General features: G+C 39.6%; 1 protein-coding gene across 8 annotated transcripts in view; it reads left to right on the forward strand.

The window, feature by feature from the left end:
- The window catches only part of FAM13C (family with sequence similarity 13 member C), a 113,079-nt gene that overhangs the window by 18,001 nt on the left and 73,471 nt on the right, over positions 1-21,607 (forward strand). For all 8 annotated transcript variants that reach the window (XM_077946731.1, XM_077946733.1, XM_015147582.3 and 5 more), the window contains one exon: positions 18,546-18,664. In XM_077946731.1, coding sequence (XP_077802857.1) covers positions 18,546-18,664 — 119 coding nt within the window. The remainder of the gene's footprint in view (positions 1-18,545; positions 18,665-21,607) is intronic.

Consider the following 21,607-nt stretch of genomic DNA (forward strand, 5'->3'; position numbering starts at 1 on the left):
AAATGTGGGATGCCCAGTTAAATTTGAATTTCAGATAAACAACAAAGAATAGTTTTAGATTAAGTATGTCCCAAATATTGCATGGGGTATACTTACGTAAATTACTTACTAAACATAAATTCATTATCTATCTGAAATTCAAATTTAACTGGGCATCCTGTGTTTTTATCTGCTAACTCTGGGTGACCCTATCAAAAATGAATGGCATGAACATTTAATCAAACGCACCTTCTCCTCCTAAGGTAGAAAGAAATAACCAGTTGTATTCATGTGGTCTGAGAGCTGCCAGGATTTTTTTTTTTTGTTTCGTTTTGTTTTGTTCTTTTTTAGTTCAAACTTTAAAGGATAGTTAAAGTCAGCATAGGAAAGGAAGTTAGCAGACTAAGTCTAGGAGGTTTGTTGTACTATTTATTTTATCTTTAGTGTTCAAACAGCATGAAACATCCTGGAAAAAGCTGCTCACTCTCTTGGGATAATAAAGCCTTGAAAATTTGATAGATGTTCTCAAAAAGTTTGAAAATCTGCCCTCAAAGTCTGCACACCACCTTCCCATAGGATACTGCTTGCCATGAGCAGAGGCTGTCATCAAGTTAATAGGAAGGCCGACTTTCATGAGCCAGCTTCTGTGTTAAAATGATGAAAAGTGACATTGCTCCTGGCACAAACAGACAGAACAATGGTGCCATGTTTTGAGCATTAATCCTGTTGGAGATAAGCAGCCAGCCAGAACATTGTGGCTTTGAAAACTGCTGCTCTAGACTGAGGATACTGTCACAGGTGAGGATAAGTTAACTATTTTAAGAGTCATTTTATTATGTAGATACCTCCAGGCACAGGTAACTGATATGCTTGAGTTATGAAGGAACTTTGCCTTCCCACCTAACAAAGCTCATCGTGTTTTGTTATTAATCTTTTTTATTTTAGCTGAAGCCTCTATACCTCTACTGCTTAATCACTTGTGGCCACAATTAGGGGATTTCTTTCTTCCTTTCTTTTTTTTTTTGAGACGGAATTTTGCTCTTGTTGCCCAGGCCGAAGTGCAATGGTGTGATCTCGGCTCACCACAACCTCTGACTCCCGGATTCAAGTGATTCTCCTGCCTCAGCCTCCTGCATAGCTGGGATTACAGGCATGCGCCACCACACCCAGCTAAGTTTTTGTATTTTTAGTAGAGACGGGTTTTCTCCATCTTGGTCAGGCTAGTCTCCAACGCCTGACCTCAGGTGATCCACCCACCTTGGCCTCCTAAAGTGCTGGGATTACAGGCGTGAGCCACTGCGCCTGGCTGAAGATTTCTTACAGGAACAAAGATGTTCAGCACTGCCTCTTTTGTTCTTTAACATGCTGAGCTACAATATTATGATTGCTTGGCTTGGTAAAGTTGCTGTGTGCCAGGGAAATTTCCAATAGGAAAGGTCATTCTGGTGTTAGATTTTTAGGTTTTTCAGCTGTAGCTAACATGAAATAACCAAAGGGAGACCGTGAAGGTTTAAAGGTAAGTCGATTTGCCAGTGTGGTAGGGGCAGCAGCTGGCGTTTAGTGTGTTTAAATCCAGGAAACACTGACCTTACTAAAGGTGTGACCTACCAGATTTAAAAATCACCAGGAGAGGCCGGGCGCAGTGGCTCAAGCCTGTAATCCCAGCACTTTGGGAGGCCGAGATGGGCGGATCCCGAGGTCAGGAGATCGAGACCATCCTGGCTAACACGGTGAAACCCAGTCTCTACTAAAAAATACGAAAAAAAAAAAAAAAAAAAAAAAACTAGCTGGGCGTGGTGGCAGGCGCCTGTAGTCCCAGCTACTGGGGAGGCTGAGGCAGGAGAATGACGTAAACCCAGGAGGCGGAGCTTGCAGTGAGCTAAGATCCGGCCACTGCACTCCATCCTGGGCGACAGAGCCAGACTCCATCTCAAAAAAAAAAAAAAACCAAAAAAACCAAAAAAATCACCAGGAGAAAATCAGTGAATGTTGTGCTTGTGGGTCCATGGGAGGGCATTATGCCCTCCCACCTCTTCCCTCTGTCAGGTTTTTCCTCCCCGTTGCTTACTGTCTTCTCAGCTGTATTGAAACTGACATTTGATTTAGGAACCCAGAGCCCAGATATTGCTCTCTCTGAAAGACAAAAGGATGAAACAAAAGTCTAAACTAGTTTAAATATTAGATTGGTGCAAAAGTAATTGCGGTTTTTGCCTTTGAAAAGAAATGGCAAAAACTGCAATTACTTTTGCACCAATCTAATATAAAATAGGCAAATACTAAAGGTTTAAGGCTATTTGCTTTTACATTTTATTTATTTTTTTTCCACTGGTTACCTATAAAGACTTTGACAGCTGTGACCTTTTCTACTTGATGTGAAGCATCAAGATGAAAATAGAGAAAAAAGTACAAAACCCCATTATATATCTCTGAGTACCCCACTCCCACCTCATGCTGAAAAACAGAATAGGGACTCAGTAGTTGGTTCTTGATGTAATGGAGAGTCTGAAGGAACAAGGGTCTGGATATTAGAGCCATTCTTGGGCCAAATGCCAGGCAGAAATCTGGTGAACTACACTCTAGCCCATGCAGCCTTGCTGTCTCCGGGATTTGGGGGTGAGTGAGGAGCCCAGGCAAACAGTCCACCAAGAGGTAATCAACTCTATGCTGAGATAGGGATGGGCTCAAGGTAGACATCAGGACGAGGGAGAAGCAGGGAGCTGGCACTAGAGGAGACAGGATTATAAATCTCTGGGCAATGGAGATAATATTCTAACTCAGAAAATAATAAAAGTTTTTGCAGACTCTTTTTTTAAAAAAGTTTTTTTTTTAATCAGAAAATTTAGTAACTTCAATAATTCTTGAGCATTGCTTTATTTTCCTATAATTGAAATGTTCATTATTTGGTTAAAATTTCAGTAACGACACACCTAGGGTTTATTACAGTATCTGATTGCAAGGCCATACCTGTGAACACATTTTGTTGTTGACTAAGATACTTTTGAAGTTGGTTTATTTTGGCTTTTTCTTACTTACTTGTGAACTGATTGCTAAATGTGATTTGTCTCAGAGCCTTTTAGTGTTGTGTTCTTTAGAAGGAAATGTTTCCATTGCAAACAAGACTAAACAGCCTGTCTTCAACACACACACACATAAAATAATCCTCTGCCTCCTTATTTTGGAATGGATGATTTTAATCAGTCACCTTTTTTAGCTTTAGCTATGTTGGGACCTCTATTATATTTTGAAAACAACCTGCCCTATGCACACTGAGCTGGCCTTTCCTTTCGCTTCTCAGACTATCAATTTCACTAGCAATCGCTTTTGGGGCAAAACCATCAGTCAGTTTTGCTCAATTTGCCAAATTAGGTTCGATAACGTGGTGTTTCATCAGTGATGCTGGGTTGAGTGTGCCTAAGGGGGCCTTTGTTTTCCCTCTTGTAAGTTGAGGGGAGTAAAGACATGAGTGACAGTGGAATTCAAGAGCTGCCACCTAATTTATCATCCCCGTACTGTAGGATGTGGAAAGGATGGGATGATGGAAGCTAGACAGGAAGTTTGTAGGGGCTGGAATGTAAGGATCTTGGATTCCATCCTAATTAGTTTTCTTATTCTGGTACTTTGCAAACATTTTTCTATATCTATGTTCTAACAGGTGAGGAGACTGAACTTTTGCCGTGAGAGGGAATTTCTTTGAAATCTCCCTATAGGAAATACTTTCCCTCTTGATATGTTGAGGGGAGTAGTGGGTCGAGTAGTGTCCCCCTTCAAATTCATGTCAACTTGGAACCTCAGAACGTTGTGACAATGTGACCTTAAATGGAAATAGGGTCTTTGCAGATATAATTAATGTAAGAATTCAGATGAGATCATCTTGAGTATTTAGGGTGAGCCCTAAAGCCAACACCTGGTGTCCTTACAAGAAGAGGAGCAGGCACAGAGAGACATGCAGGGAATAAGGCCATGTAAGGATGGAGGCAGAGGCTGGAGTGATGCTGCCACAAGCCAAGGAGTGCCAGGAGCCACCTGGAGCTGGAAAGGCAAGGAAGGATTTTTCCCCTGGAGCCTTTGAAGAGAGCATGGCCCTGCTGAAACCTTGATTTTGCACTTCTGGCCTCCACAACTGTGAGAGAATAAAGTTGTGCTATTTTTAAGACAACAAAGTGTGGTAATCTGTCACTGTAACTCTAGGAAACTAATACAAGAAGGGGCTTCCTGAAGTTAGAGTGGGCTGGCTCCTTGCTGCTCCAGGGGAACTGGCAGGAACTGATGGGATTCTGTTCCAGGAGTATGTGAGGCACTAAGTAGACTCGCAGGGCAGAGACATATGGGCATAGAGCACTATGACTGGGATCCAGTGACTACACATTGGTATGGAGGGGGGACTTCTACCTTGGGGAAGCTGAGGCAGGTTGATGACTAGTCATTTAGGTTTAGTAGTTGTATCAAAGATGGAGAATTAGCACAACGTGGCTGGTAACCAGGTAGAACAGATGATCTTATGGCCTGGCTTTCTCAAAGTCATAAATGTAGTTGACAGTTTGTACAGGATGTTAGTTTTATTATCAACTTTGGCACAGTTAGATGGCAAGATGCATAGTTTATTGACTATCAGTCCGGATTTTGAACCAATAAAATGATTCAGGACTCTCTTTCTTCATTCCTTTAACAACCAGCATTGGAGGGTGCCTCTGCTTGAGAGGCCATGGACCTCTGTAGTTGTGGACGCAAAGAGAGATGGGCCCTGGTGTTTGGGTTTGTTATCTGTCCTGGGGAAACAGTGAGAGGAACAGATAGTGGAGTCTTTAGCATGCACTGGTAAGAGCACTGCCTCTGTTGTCATTCTTTTCATTCTTGAATTCCAGTGAGGCACCTAAGGTTAACCATCTGAAAAATGAGGGATAATATGACCCACCTATAAGGTTGTTTGAAAGATTAAATGAGATAATCCAATGAGGAGACTCATTGGATTCCATCCTAATGAGTTTTCTTATTCTGGTGCTTTGCAAACGTTTTTCTATTTCTAAGTTCTAACAGCTTAGGAGACTGAACTTTTACCATAAGAGGGAGTTTCTTTGAAATCTCCCTATAGAGGATATTTGTCATTCTGTTTTGGCTGCCAAGCATCTGACCTCTGTTCTTGTGCTTGGAGAATTTCCCATTGGAGGGAGAAAAGCAGAATGCTTTATTCACTGTAATACATAGTACATAGTAAAAGCTCAATAAATGTTAGAATGTTAGCTATTAGTGTGGTTATTGTATCCTAATACATTATGACAATAGTGAGAGTGAAAATGAAAAGTTCGGGCTGGGCACGATGTCTCATGCCTGTAATCCCAGCACTTTGGGAGGCTGAGGTGGGTGGATTACCTGAGGTCAGGAATTGAAGACCAGACTGGCCAATGTGGTGAAACCCCATCTCTACTAAAAATACAAAAATTAGCCAGGCATAGTGGCAGGTGCCTGTAATCCCACCTACTCGGGAGACCAAGGCAGGATAATTGCTTGAACCCAGGAGGTGGAGGTTGCAATGAGCGGAGATCATACCATTGCACTCCAGCCCTGGTGACAAGAGTGAAACTCCATCTCAAAAAAAAAAAAAAAAAAAAAAAGAAAAGAAAAGAAAGAAAATGAAAAGTTCCTATCCTCTCCAGAAAAGACTGATTGTTCTGTGGCCACAGTGACCAGTAACCATCAGAATTTGTTTTGTACCTGTTTAACTGGGTCAATAACAACTTGCTTTGGCAATCATTTGTGCTTCTGTGAGCTAGCCAGTCACTTGCTTCTTGAAGCTAGCCACCAACACACACAGTTGTAAAGCCAGACAATTGGCAACACTTAAACTCTAGTGCATATGCCCAGGCAAGTCAGCCAGTCAGCAACATTCTCACTCCAGCTTTACTTATGCAGCTAAAGGTCAGCTAATGCCTAAACATTCCAGCTTCTGGAAGTCTGCTAGGGCCTGCAATCTAAGGGTCTCCAAGCCCTAGAGAAGATCAGCTCTCTCTGCTTTGCTCAGGGAGAATGCCTCTGAAAGTGCAGTTCTTCCTGGCTTTAGCAAGCAATGAATTCAGTTTTTTGTTCAGATATTGGGTAGGGACCTCTTTCTTCAATGATAGAATTACACGTAAAGTGCTAAAAGATCACAAAAAAGAGGGCTATATGGAAAAGTTCACACAAGAGACGATTCTTGGCCCAAGTTGTAAAATGGGAGTTATTTAAGTAGAGAAAATTCCAGGAGGAGGGAGGTTTTCTAAGCTGAGGGAACACACTGTGAGTGAAGACATGAGTGATAGTGGAACTCAAGAGCTGCCACCTAATTTGTCATCTGTGAACCGTAGGATGTGGAAAGGATGGGGTGATGGAAGCTTGACAGGAAGTTTGTAGAGGTTGGATTGTAAGGGTCTTGAATTCCATCCTAATGAGTTTTCTTATTCTGGTGCTTTGCAAACGTTTTTCTATTTCTAAGTTCTAACAGCTTAGGAGACTGAACTTTTACCGTAAGAGGGAGTTTCTTTGAAATCTCCCTATAGAGGATATTTGTCATTCTGTTTTGGCTGCCAAGCATCTGAACTCTGTTCTTGTGCTTGGAGAATTTCCCATTGGAGGGAGAAAAGCAGAATGCTTTATTCACTATAAAAGCTGAAAAGGCCACTATTTGTTTTTCCAGCCTCCCTTTCAGCTAGCACATGGACACAACTGGGGTGATACAAGTCAGAAGTACACACCCTAATCTTGGTTTGAGATGAGAAGCCCAGAAGTCAGCTCTAGGAGTGGAAGTGAATGCAGCAAGAAATGAGATCTGAGCTGTGAGCAGTGGTCATAGTGGTGGTTCCCATTGTTGAGTGCATGGTGTGAACATTGCATGCTGCAGAATTGACCTCTTTTCATCCATCCTAAGAGTCACATATTTTCAACACTTTAATATCACTGAAGTCAGGATGCTCCTTATAATCAATGTTGTATAGAAACTGATAAGCAGCATTATCATTATTTTTTTCTTAAAAAAAAATGATCTTAGCATCAGTGTCATTGGAGATTTAGAATGCTTAGGGTGGCAGAAGAGTCCATGTTGGATTATTTTTGAGCACAATTTTATTGTGCTCTTGGCCTAGTAGTCCCTTGTCTGGTTTTCCAACCATTTAAGTTATTCTGTAAGCTTCCTAATAAATTCATCCTTTGGTTAAGTTATTTAGAGTTTGTTTCTGTTGTTTGAAGCTAAGAACCCTGACTGGTATATGCTTGTCATCTTAAGAAGTCTTGAGCATACTGTAGTTTATTAAAATATCTGCTTTGATTCAAAAAAGCTTTTCTCTCTAAATCATCACTTAAGTTTGATGTCCCAGGATACTATGAGTTATGCTAATAACTCATTCAAAATTATTTATTGAGTCTCCCCATGTGAGATTACAGAGAATGGGTCCGATGAGAGAGTGACTTTCATGGAGCTTTCATTGCATTGTGTATCCGGTGGGCTTGCATCCCCCTGCAGAGCATCCTGCCATTCCTATCCTCTGTGGACTTGGCCCCAGGTTAAGAAGCACAATGCAGGCCGTAGAAAGCTGATAGACACTTGAATTTAGGGAAGTGATATTATTGCATCTGTTGTTAGGGACTGGTCCTTTCTTCGGTTATTCTCAACATCATTCACCTGGTGAAATCTTGTCTGTCTCCAGGAATTTCCTGCATCTTGAAGCTATATGGAAATTAGTTTGAGGAGTAGCGCTGGTAGGGGGTGGGGTAGCCTTTGGGTTAGAGACATGGGATATCTATTGACCAAGCTAAAAATGCCTTTGAGTTCAATGTTCTAGGTATTAAGCTTTTCCTTTATTCCAGATATATGCTAGGTATCCAAATTAAAGACTTCCTCAAAGTGAATGGTGCTAAAAGTAATATTTGGGTCTCATAGGTCCTTAGGTTTTTCCAAAGTCCACATAAAAACTTGCCATGTGTTACCTTTACGTAGAATATTCAATTCAGTCCGAATGTATTGTCTGATCTTATTGCATAGAAGGAAGCATCCTTTCTAAAGGGAGATCACCTCTGGGGGAATATATTCTACTTGTGGCTGAAGAGTCTGATAAAATAGTTAAAGAGATAAACAGCTCTAATGACTGTTAGTTGAGAAATGAGACATAGAAGCTCTTTGAGCAGCCTTTGATAAAATGAAAGTTGGTTGCTGTAGAGTTGGTCCTGCTTTATGCTAACATTGTAGCTGGAGACTTTTTAAGAGGAGCTAATATTTTGCACTTTTGTGGAACCTGATTCCCCAAATCTAGCACCTTGGGTATTACTGAGGGTATACTGGAGTGTTACTGTTTACCTAATGTTAAAGTCTTGACATCTTTGAATTACCATTAAAATGCAAGTCAATACTAGGCGTTCACAGGATACCACTATTTTCAAAATGTTTCTTCTCTTTAGATATCTTAGAATAATTTTCTTGTCAGGATTTGCTTTATTATAGTTGTTAATTTGTTTTTAGTTTGAGATATCACTGTACATAATATTCCGTTTCTTCCTTATTTTTATCCCAGTTTTTAAAAGTTTCTTAAATTGGTTTGCATGAAAGTGAAATCCATGTCAGCATTTCTGGTTTCTGAGACAATACTGTTTTCCTTCCTCATTCCCCCACCATCTCTTGACTCTCTCAAAAGAAAAAAAACAAAACAAAACAAAAAAAAACAAAATAAAGAACCATGCATTCATTGTAAGATGGGAGAGCTCTGACGTTTCCACAATGTCTTTAAAAGGGGAATGTTGGAATGACATGATTCTCCTTTGTTAACTGTTCCACATTTTGTGAGAACAGTTGGACTTGCTCTAAAATTCTCAATGACTCGTTCAGCAGAAGGAAAGGCAGAGATGTCCCTTGTTGATACAAGAATATAAGGAGAGCCTAGTGTTGAAAGCTGTGGCATTAGTGCAACAGCTTTAGTAGCTGAAGTAATATTTGTGATAGTAATTTTGGATTTTTCTCATGACTGCTTTGGAAATAGAAGAATAATTTGATTCTTGCTAAACTAAATAAAAAAAGGGAGCTTGCAAAATGAAACATTGAGGGATATTTGAAAGCAAAGAATAACAGACATAGTTTAATAATTTCAGAAAATAACATGGTAGAGATTCTGTATCAACAGGCTGTTTGCCTTCTCAGCCCCCCAAAAAGGAATAAAAGGTAGGCTTTTCCCAGAAAGGTAGTGCTGTCTTTTAAGTAAGAGGTTTTTTATTTTTTTATTATTTTTTTGGGACGGAGTCTTGCTCTGTCACCCAGGCTGGAGTGCAGTGGCATGATTTCGGCTCACTGCAACCTCCCTCTCACAGGTTCAGGTGATTCTTCTGCCTCAGCCTCCTGAGTAGCTGGGACTACAGGCATGTGCCACCATGCCCAGCTGATTTTTTTGTATTTTTAGTAGAGACAGGTTTTCACTGTGTTGGCCAGCTGGTCTCAAACTCCTGACCTCAGGTGATCCACACACCTTGGTCTCTCAAAGTGCAAGTAAGAGGCATTTAAGGGATCTTAAACCTCAACTCAGAGGGAGATGATTTAAATTATACATTGTTTCTTAATTCATATTAAAATCACAGAAATTAAAGCCTCGCATGGTAATGTATGCCTGTAGTCCTGGCTGTTTTGGAGGCTGAGGCGGGAGGATCACTTGAGCCCAGCAATTGGAGAGTCCAGCCTGGGCAACATAGTAAGACCTTGTCTCTTACCAAAAAAAAAAAAAAAAAAAAAAAAAAAAAAAAAAAAAAAGAAAAAAAAAAGAAGAAAAGAAAAAGTGACAACAGCAACAAAAATCTCCCCAGAAATAAGCATTTCCTTTTTAAAATCGTAGTAACCCTTTGAAGTCTAAATAATTCACTAGCTTCTATACTAGACCTGAGAGTCCATGTGACTGAGAAGTGAGGACAGACTCTTGACAAAGGGGCTTTCTTATCATACCTCTGCTCTGTGCATAGGACTAAGTTCTAGTAGAAAGGCTTAAGCTTGTGGTGCCATATTTATAGGTGCTGACTCACTGCTCCAGTTGTTCCATTTAACCATGATTTTTGATTCCTTGGTTTGAAAATTGTATTCCTTTATTAAAGTTTAACACAAGTAGAACATAAGGAACAGTGGCACCTATTTTAAAGAACATCATTTATAACATCTCAAGACAGAAGTCATACTATTGAGTGTACTTTTAGTAATATTTAATGTTTCTTTTGTTGTCTTACCCTGGTTTTCCTTATGGAGTTAAAATTCGTTAGCATTTTGTTGCAATATGAAACAAGTGGGTCAGGCAATGAGCTTCCTTCTTGAAGATTCCATGACAACCCACTCTGCATTTTCTTCCTATTTCTCTTTCTTGGTCTTCTCTGCAGTATCCTTTCCATCTGCCTGTCCCTTGAATGTTTTAAAATTAAATATTCTTATTTTAATTTGTAAAAGCAACACACACTCATTAAACAATTCAAGCAATTAAGTAACTTATCAATTATATCCCACATAAAAAACTATAACTGCACAGTAATAATACACACGCACACACACATACACAAACATATTGATCTACCCCTCCACCTCTCTATGGGTTCTTACTATATATACGTTATTTTGCAGCTTGAGTTTTGATGTAAAAATATACCATCAGTGCTGTAAATATTGGCATTCCTCAGGGTTTTCTCCCAAGATTTTTCCTCCATCTCTGCCTACTCTGAATTGTGTTACCTGACTTGTGGTTTTGGTCACCCTCCTGATCATTCTTAAATATGTATTGCCAGCCCTAGTCTGTCTCTAAGATTCCAGCTCCTCTATTTATCATTGCCTACTTAGATGCTGCATGGGTTCCTCATACCCAACTCTCCCTGAATACTGTTTCTCTTCCTGTGTCCACTTGAGGGAGCAGCAATAGCATTCATCTCATTTTCCCACATTGAGATTTGCCATCACCATCTGTCCTTCTTTTTCATTCAACCACATTCTGTCAATCACCAGGCCTATTTTTTCTATCTTTTTAATATCTTTTTAGCTAATTTGTTATTCTCCATACTGCCTACCACCTCTGTCATCCAAGTGACAGTCATCTCTTGCTTGGGATGCTCTAACTTTCTAACTATCCTTCTTTCTTTGATTCCTCCTCTTCACCTTCTAATCCATTTGCCACACAAGCCCAAGGTGATTTCTTCCAGTGCAAATCTGAACATGCCTTACTTATAATATTCGGTGGCTTACCATTGCCAATAGAATAAAGCCCAAACTCTTCAAGACTAGTAGTCTTCATACTTAGAGGTTTCACATGATCTGGCTTCTGCCTGTGCTTCGCCTGCCTAGTTGTTCACCATCCCCACCTTTGACTCTCACTCTAAACATAGGCACTCATCCAGAGTTCCTTGAACATTCCATGCTCTCACTTACACATGTTTGCCTTGATACATTCTGCCTCCCCCTCATGCTATTTCTTCCAGTTGATGTTGACTTATCTTTTAGGCTACTTCAGTGATACTTCTCCCAAGAGCTAGTCTTAGTGTCATTCCTATATATTCTCAAAGCATCTCATACTTCGTCCTTATCCTATTGTAGCATTGATCATACTATACTGCAATTGCCTGTTTATAGTTTGTGTCTTGCCACCTCTTCCATCCCCCACCACCATTGCCACTACTAACTTGACTGTGAGCTCCCTGAGGGCAGGAAGTAGGAAGAGCACAAAATGTAGCCCCTGAGAGGGACCAAATATTTGATGAATGAATGTCATCAGAACCAAGATCCCATAAAGCTGCAGAGATGACCAGTTTCTGAATCTTAGGAGTTACAATGGTCAAGTCTAGTGCCGTGAGGGAGTGAAGCAATGTGATCATAATCAGAAACGATTTGCCTTTTGCTTTCCTTCATGCTTTATGCTGTTTGGAGCCTTCTGTAGTCTTAGCAATGTGTTGTAATTGGAGAGTTGGAGACCTGTGCAAGGCCTAACTCCTCAGTGGAGCAGGAGGAGAAGTGCAAGGATTCCTAGAGGGGGAAGCTAGATTTTGGTTAGCTGATTGTCAAAATACTCAAAGCAGCTATCTCACGTCTCACAACTGGTAAATCCTGCCTCCCTGCCTTGAATCTCAAGCTCATTAGAGAGAAGACTAGGTTTTTAGGAATCTCCCTCACTTCAGAGTCCCTGTGTCCTTTAACCCACATGCTAGGGAGGAGAAAAAACAAGTACTACTGAAAACCCGCCTTATGCCTCATGACTGTTTTCTACTCTTTTGTATACGCCATTGATTTTACACTTGAATACCACCTACCCCAGCTGTTACATTTTAACTGTGACTGTATTCACACTGACTTGCATGGGATACTTCTCAGTTCTATAGTAAGTACATATAGTAACATATAATGGAAAGAGCTCTGGATTTGGGTTTAGGAGATTGGGGTTAGGAACTGGGTGCTCTAGCTCAGTCATATGATCTGGTGTGGTCCTATTTTATATAATTTTGAATGAAGTATTGAATATAAAGTATTAAATCACCTTTAAGGCAAACAACTTGAATTAATGAAATTCCTCCTAAATTGATCAAGAACTGTATAATATCAAAGCTGTTTGGGCCTATTGGATTATAAGCTGTATTGATTTTATTGAAATATTTCTACATTAGCTGATGAATGGAAATACCCAATAACTGCTGTCATGAGAATATAGTCTTAAAATACACAAATGTCAGTCAGACTTTGCAAAGTCTTCAGAAAGGCACCTCATGTATAAAAGGCAATCTTTCTGGCCTACGTAAGTCATCTGCCTTTTCTTCACTTCATTTGTCTCACTGGGGAAAACTGAGGGACTAAAACCTACTTCCCAGTAAATGAGAAAATGTACATAGAAGGTGCCTAGTTTAGTACCTGGTACAGAGCAAGCACTCAGCGAATGTTATCAGATTTGGAAAGTATATATGATAGACAGCATAATTGAATGTCTGTTTTCTACTACAAATTCTTACAACAAAGCAGTAAACTGGGTAATATATATTACAGCTTAAAAAATTAGAATCAGGCCGGGCGCAGTTGCTCATGACTGTAATCCCACTTTGGAGGCCGAAGCAGGTGGATCACCTGAGGTCAGGAATTTGAGACCAGCCGCCAACCTGGTGAAAACTCATCTTTACTAAAAATACAAAAATTAGCTGGGCATGGTGGCAGGTGCCTGTAATCCCAGCTACTTGGGAGGCCGAGGCAGGAGAATCACTTCAATTTGGGAGGCAGAGGTTGCAGTGAGTCGAGATCATGCCATTGTGCTCTAGCCTGGGTGACAGAGAGAGATTCTGTCTCAAAAAAAAAAAAAAAAAAAAAAAAAAAAAAAAAAAGGAAAAAGAAAGAAAAAAATAGAATCAGAGGACATCTTACTTCATGGATACGTGTGGATTTTGAGCCTATGACTGCCTTTTCCCATGATTTATTTTATTTCTTTGTTGAAATAATGAGTAAGATGGCCAGAAATAAGTTTTAAAAATAGATCTGAAGAAACTGTTCTCTTAGCTCCCTAGTTCTTAAAAGGGCCAGAAAATTTTAAATAATAGAGACACATTTTTGAAAGGACATTTAAGTCAACTCGTACATGACCTCTTTACCCTACTTATGACATGAATGTAATAGTCCAATAGTTTCTTTTATCAGGGTATAAACGTCTTTAAAATTCTCCAATTATTCAGAAGGACATCAAGTCACTTTCACAGACATGTGAAGGTTAAGAAAAAAGGTACTCTTGGGTGATGTAGGATAGGGTAGATTCACACTTTCTCTTGTTCACCTTAAGAACTGAAAATATAAGATTTTCCAAACTATAGTGCTATCAGATATATTAATTATGTCTTAATTGGAGCTTTGGGGAAGTCCTTGCTCTCGTAAATATAAGACATTATTAACAATAGAGTGATTAGGCTACAGAACCATTTAATTTAACAATTAATCCACAGTTGAAGAAAATAAAGTTTTATCAATTTGGGGACAGAATGAACATAGAGAAAACCTCAAGTATGAGAAGATGAAGATTTGGTATTTCGATTGACCACATCTTGGAGGAAAGATTTACAGGATGTATACATCCTTGAGGCCCAAAGTTACCTTTCTGACTTTCAGACAGAGAAGACGGACAAGATCTGGATTAGAATGGAAAATTGTTCTGTTTTGTTTTTCTTTATGGCCATGGATTTGTACAAATGGAGGAATTTGGAAGGACCTGAAGCAATGGCCTTGCCATTTGATCAAAACTAGATGATCCCAAGTCCTACAAGAGTCAGCTGAACTCACTAAAATGGCAACAAGAACAAAATATCATATTTCCCTGTTCTGGTTTAGAGGCAGCTAATTTTTCCTTACGTAAGTTTGGGTTTTGAGCCTCTTGAGTTAATAGCTTTCCTTTTGCTATCATGCACACTCTGCTAGCCTCAGCACCTGGATCAGATAAATAGCCTAAATGATGTTTGTTTCATGGACTGCTTTCTTATGAACTATCTCAGAATGTAGTCAATTTGATGGTCCCTGCATTTGGCAGAGAACCAACAAATCACCCCACTGAGGTGGACTTGGGACATACTAGGAGTGAGGTGGAGGGTAGATGAAGATGGCTGGGAACAGGAAAATATGTGGGATGCCTTTCCTTCCAGGTGCCCATCTGGGCTACACTTGGCCAGATGGCAGGAAGACCAAGCATGGGGCAGAGGATTTTGGCTTCTTCCCTCATTCCCCTTGGTCAGCTTGGATCTGACCATTTGACAGACACATTAACACAGAAGTAAAAAGTTAGAATCTGCTCTTATCCTTTAGTCTGTGTCAAACAGTAGATTTTAAAGTTCTTTGGGGCAAGAGTGTCTTATTCACTTCTCTATAACCCTCTCAACTATCAAAATGCTTGGTATATAGTAGTGATTTTTTTAGGTAAAAATATATCTTAGTTATTTCAGAATACATACCCTCCTTTAATGTTCTAGAATTTTTGAGCTGAATGTTACAGTGGATTCTAAACAGAGTGATGAAGCTTAAATGGGCAAAGGTAATCAAATGTGTTCTTTATTTCCTTTCTTGATGTTGTCACCTTTTTGGGGGGTGGGGGATGGGGACAAACTGTTAACTCTCAATCTTTTACAAATACGTTATTTACTCTAAGGACTTTCTTTGGCAGCCCTAGTTAACGTTCACCAGATGGTGGAGTCCAACTGGAACAGAGAAACGGGCTTACCAAGGAAGTAAGCCTTGGCCTCTCATGAATCTGGCTAAATCTCTTATAGAGGCAGATACATTTGATTGAGTACTACTATTCTTGTTTTGTACTCTTTCCTTTATAACTTTATGAATAAATGACAGCTGGCAGCACAAGACCTTTGAAAGCTACTGTTCTATTAATTCAATAAGATGATATCCCCATTTCTTCTGTCTTCTTTCTTTAAGGGAAAACATGAAATTATGTTTTAAAGCTGGTGCAACTAAGACTTGGGTTTTCCTCGCCTGTTCCCTGTGAGGTACTTGTGTCAGGACTTCTTGTGTCGTCACATGCCAGGCTGTCCTGGGGATGCTCTGTAGTTCCTTAATGCCAATGCACACATCTGTTCAGAATTTCACCTTTCTCATTTTTGAACATTTCTTAAAATTGATGGATGCATTTAATGTGACATTTTTTCCCCTAAAAGACTGTTATGTAATCAGATCAATGATGGCTTATAATTGATGGTATCTTAGAATAGAGGAAAGGTAATGTGTTTTAGTTATCTATTGTTGCATAACAAATAACCACAAAACTTAAAATAGCAATAATCATATATTATCTTTCATGGCTTCTGTGGGTCAGGAACTCACCTAGGGCACACTAGGGAGGTCTGTGTCTGCTTCAGGCTGTCTAGGGTATCAGCTGGAAGACTTAAAGCCTAGAAATTAGAGGCATCTGAAGGTTCATTGATTCCCATGTGAACTTTGCTGGGGCTATTGGCCCACAAGTGGTCATTCTATAAGGAGATAATGGAGTGGAAGGAACTAAACTAAAAATCTTTATTCCTTTTCTTATGAGTGAAATATTTTCCAAAATCATAAGGATCTCTGGAAGGAAGAATAAATTCGGCATTTTCTAAGAAAGGCTGCACTTGGGTTTCTGATCTGAGCGGAGCTTGTAGATCCGAACGTTGAAACACGATCTAACTTTTGGCAGTGGGAAGGGCAGCCTGTTATGACAATCACACATACATGTCATATCAGAGCCTGTTCCATCCATCAGCATTCAGGATGATTTGTACCAGACTTCTTATTTAGTCTTCCCCAATTCTCCCTACCATTTTGAGGTTTGAAATTCTTGGTGGGGAAAAGAAACATAGGTGACAGTGACACTCTTTTCCCCATTTGAATCAGGAACTTGATAGTCATCTGTATCCAAATACTCCTTATCTTTCCATTTTAGAGAAGAGTTCTTCTCTTGCAATCCTTTGAGATTTCTGATCTAAGCATATTAAAGAGACACTTTCTCTAAAGTTCTTGTTATTCATATCTAAGATGCATCCTAGATCCAAGGGAATCCAACAGTGTTTGGCCTCTGTAACCCTTCTCAACTTTTGAAGGTTCAAATAGTTAGATAAAATAGTATTTTTGAAAAAAATAAAATCAAACACTACTCTTTCCTAAAAGGATAAAGTTTTAATAAAATGGACATTTTTGGTTTAAACCTTTTAGAGTTCAGAGGGGCCATTTCTTAAGGCCTACATCAATTGAGGTTTCTAACTATAATGTTTAAAGTAATATTGCTATTAGTATAGAAATGTGAAATAAGCATTCCACCACAAAAATAGGTTTTCTTTTGCTGAACTCATTTGGGTTAATTCTGCAAGGATTACCTGAGCACTAGGTTCAGAATATTGAGCTTTAAGAAAATGTTTGTAAAAGCAATATTGTTATCAGTAGTAGTTCATATCTGCTGTGTGCCTCCAATTGGCAGGCACTTGTGGAATTCATGGTATTATCCTCATTTTACAGAAGAGGAAACTGAGCCCAGATAACTTATGTAATTTGGCCAAGGTCATACACTAAGCAAGTAGCAAGCAGAACTCTGTCTCACATGAAAACCATTGTGTGGGGGAATTTGACCAGTATTTGGGTAGCTATAGAATTTTTCTCAAGCAACTACTAAGTCTAGGGGACTGGTGTATACTAATGGAAACTTTTCATGTGGAGTGTCTTCTTACCTGAAGCTGGAGGCTTCAAAGAATTAAAGAGAGGATCTTGATAGGGCTAATGCTTTCCTTTCCCACAACTCTGCATGACTGTTCCTACTTTACCCCTTTCATATGAAGGCATTCATATGATTTTGTTGTAGAGGCTTGTGATGATGACTTCTTGGCAAAAAGCCTCACCATGTTGTTCTAGTGTGCTGGAAACATGATTTCTAAGACACCTGACACATTGACACTTGTACTGACTTCAACCCACACCCTTAATAGAGGAGCTGGGTCTCTATTGTGACCATAATATATTGCACCAGAAGACCCAAATTCACTGCATTGCTTGAATAATTTGCCTGTATGATGGTACCCATCTGGAGCTACTGAATTTCTCACAGATTTTTGTTTTAGTATCTCATTTATTAGGTTAAAGAAGGACTGTTTTATTCTAAAGAAAGTTCTTCAGTTAGAGATTTGACATGGCTCAAAGATGATAGTAGTGGAACTGTTGGATATATATAAACCTTTCATTTTTGGTATGTATGCATGTCTTTGTATTGAATCCAGATTAGTTTTAGTTTTGGTGTGTTTATTCTGTAGAGTGTTTAGGACTCTGAAGTTTTTCTAAATTAATGAGCAATTGCATCATGGGTAACCCACATTGTGGTTTCTTTAGATGCAGTGTAGCCAATGGCAATAGTCTGTGTGTATGAGGGGGTATGTATGAGTGTGTGTATGATAGTGTGTGGCAGGATGAGGGAAGAGATATCAAGGACTCTTGAGATCTGGAATTTATAAAAATGATTTGTTCTTTAGTTTTCAGATTAACTTAAATTTTTCTCTTATTATAGAAATAATGTTTATTGTAGAAAACTTAGAAAATACATATGGGCTCCCAAAAATAAATAAACATGACATCTCAGAGTTAGTCACAGTTAAGATTTTGGTTCAACTTATTCCAATCTCATGTGTGTGTGTGTGTGTGGGGGGGGTGTGTGTGTGTGTGTGTTACTATGTGTGAACATTCATATATATGTTTATTCTTGCATAAATAAGCCTGTACTATAAATATTCTTCTATGGATTATCTTTTCAGATGTATCCATTCATTCAATATTCTTCCATGACATCATTTTTAATATCTGTACAATTCTTATTGTACGGCTATGCCATATCTTTTGGACATTAGATTTATTATTATTATTTTCTTTATTCTGTTTTCTTGCAGCAACTGACTGATAGAAGCTTTAAAAATTTTGGACCTCTGAATTGGCTCCCTTCCCACACCACAATCAGCAGACTGTGTTATGCATTGCTGCTTCCCTGCCCTGAGACCCACTTCCGGCATAATAATGCTATGGAACTCATTGCTGTTGACAGCTCATCTACTTTTGCTGTTTCTTCTTGCAGGAGACAGAGCATGTGGTATCCAGCCAGTCAGAGGGTCAGGTGAGAGCAGGAACACCAGCTCATGAGAGTCCACAAAACAATGCCTTCAGGTGCCAAGAAACAGTGCAACTTCAACCAAGGTGGGCCCTTTGTTGTCAGAAGCTATTCTGTGCTTGTGATTCCTTTCTCAGAAATGCCAACTGTGTGCTTGCCAACCCCACACAAGAGGCGAGGCTTTCTGACTTTTGTTGGCATTCCTTATAGTCAGAAAAGCTGCTTAAAGGGGCCTAGAAGGAGAATCGCTGAGTGAGTTTAAGATAAATGTAAATGACCTACTTTCTCTGGCTTCCATTTGAAAGTAATCTGCCTTAAGTCTCAGGGGGAAGTGGAGACAGGTCCAGCCCTTGGAGAGAAATGCTGATTTCATCCTTTCTTATTCTTTATTCTATGCTAGAGGGAGTTAGATTTTCCTTTGTGATAGTGATAAATTTGTGATGACCATGTAGGCACCACACCAACTGATTTTTACATAGTCTCTCATTTAGCCTTCTCTACTTTCTCATAAAGCTGTGTACTCATAGTCTGAAAGATATTAAGGCACTTGCCTAATGTTGCACAAGTGAAAAAGACTGAGCCAGAATTTGAACCCACAAATGTCTGATTGCAGCACGGCAGGTGCAGATTCTGTGCTGACCCAAGTGTCTTCCAGTGACCTTAGCCCTGACATAGCCCCAGGATGGCCTCTCTAGCCTGCTAGACCTGCTGGAGACAGCCCTGGATCCAGAGCAAGGATGTGGGTGGAAATCAGCCTGCAGAAAGGTTGGCATGACATTCTGATGGGAGCCTGGCATTGCAGCTGTCTATGGAAAGTCTCTTCTGGAAATAAACAGAAGAAAGAATTCAACCACTAGTTGTGTCAGCTGTCTTTGTAGGATCTTGTGTACAGTGTAATCATAGCCCTTTCTCAGTGGAAAGGGAGGGCTGTGTTTCTGAGCCTGACCTTTAGAATTGTTTTTCTAAGGCAGCACAGTCTAAATCAACAACTGCAGAGAAGATTGGCTATGCTATGCAGTTGTACTTTTAAATATCCAATATACCAGATTTAAAGGTTGGAGGGGACCTCAAAGATAAGGTGCTTCCCTATCCTGGTGGATTCATGGCCATCTTTTATAACCCTCTTCACAAGCTGACTTCTTTTATGTGTTTATTGTTACCTGACCTCAGGTAATACCTGTTGGATTCAGCCTTGTAATTTCTCCACTAATCAAGACATTCTGCCTCCTATTTGAGGTATTATTGTAAGAAAGCTATTTTTTGGCTACTGGAATCAATTTAGTCAGTGACCCACCAGCCTGATGACTGTCTCCCTCAGCAAGAAAAAAGTCAACTATTATTCCCATGCGTATTTCAAAATAGTATAAAAGCAAAACAACGCAAATAAAAACCCAAACAAAGTCATTCATGCTTGTGTATGGAATGTATGGTGGTCCTGTAGGGGTAGATATTTAACGGAGACCAACAGGGGAAAATGATATTAGCAATTAACCTTCTCAAAGATGCTAGATGTTCAGTGAACTTAAAACCATTGTGTATCCCATTTTGTATTTCTCTTCCTCTGCCCCTTAGCAAACCTTCATAGGATCCTAAATATCTTGTCTTTTTCTCCTGCCCGTCTCCCATCTTTCATGTCCCACTTTCACAGAATTGAGCTTTCTGACCTAGCAACATTCCAGACTGTTCTGTGCACCACTGTCAGCAATCGCAGGATCTAGTGCTAAGTCACATATCAGGAGTGCTGAGGGTAGTTATGTCTAGTGCTGTTAGCTAAGTAACCTTTAAACTACAATTATTTATCACAACCATGGTGACATCACCAAGGGACATTCTAATGGAACTTTAAAAAAATCCATCTCAGAATATTACAAGGATTGTGAAATTTGATGAACTGGTGAAATGAGATCCGAGACTAAAAACAACTTTTAATCAGGTAGCTCACATTCTTGATAACATTCCTCTTCTGTTTTAAGCCAGCATCTGTCCAGGTTTGGGTATACCATGCTAAATAGAATCTTGATAGAGACATGATACTGTAATGGGACACTCCAGACCTAGGTCTGGTTTAGAGTGAAGGAATAAGACAGGCTAAGTCTCAGCAGGTGTAAAATGCCATCTTCTTTGGGGCAGTGAGTTGGGGGAGAATGCTATTAACATAATGAACACTGTGAGAAAAGGAAGAAAGATCTCTCTGTAGCAAGAAGCCACCTTACTCCTTGGGGTCACACATCATTTGGGTGAGACTCAAAGGAGTAGTCAGTCTTCAGAAAATGAATCCAGCTTCGTGGAGGTGAGATATTGGAGTGGATTGAGGTCATGAGGTGGGCATTGATCTTTCCACGAATGCCAAATAGTTTCATACCTACAGCTCTCAGAGTTCTCATGTTGTATATTGCGCTCTTTTGAGCACCAGGATCCTTTATGTATTTATGAGGATGAGATTCAGGAAGGTCTATGAACGTGTTTGCCCAAGTTTCTGTGTATATATACCTTATTATTGCTACTGTAATAACTGATCATGGCTTTAAACACAAATTTATTATCTCATAGTTCTGTAGGATAGAAGTTCAACATATGTCTCCCTGGGCAAAAAATAAAAATAAAAAGGTGTTGGCAGGGCTCCATTCCTTTCTAAAGGCTCTAGGGAAGAATCTATCAATTTCCATGCCTTTTCCAGTTTCCAGAGGCTGCCCACATTCCCTGGCTTATTGTCCCTTCCTCCATTTGCAAGCCACCAACATTGCATTTCTCTGATCATTCTTCCATAGTCACATCTCCCTCTGATCATGGCTGGGAAACATTTTTTGATTTTAAGGATTAATGTGAATAGGTTGGGCTCACTCAGATCTCAAGGTCCTTAATTACATTTTCACAGTCGTTTCTGTCACATAAGGTAAGATGGCAGAGGAGGGACAAGGATGAAGACATGGACATCTTTGGGGAGCTATTATTCTGTCCACTACATGTATGTTTATTTTTTTCTAGTGAAAATCTCTAAAACATTTATCAGACTCTCATATGGCACATAT

Source organism: Macaca mulatta, chromosome 9, assembly GCF_049350105.2.
Source record: "Macaca mulatta isolate MMU2019108-1 chromosome 9, T2T-MMU8v2.0, whole genome shotgun sequence".
NCBI classification, from domain to species: Eukaryota; Metazoa; Chordata; class Mammalia; order Primates; family Cercopithecidae; genus Macaca; species Macaca mulatta.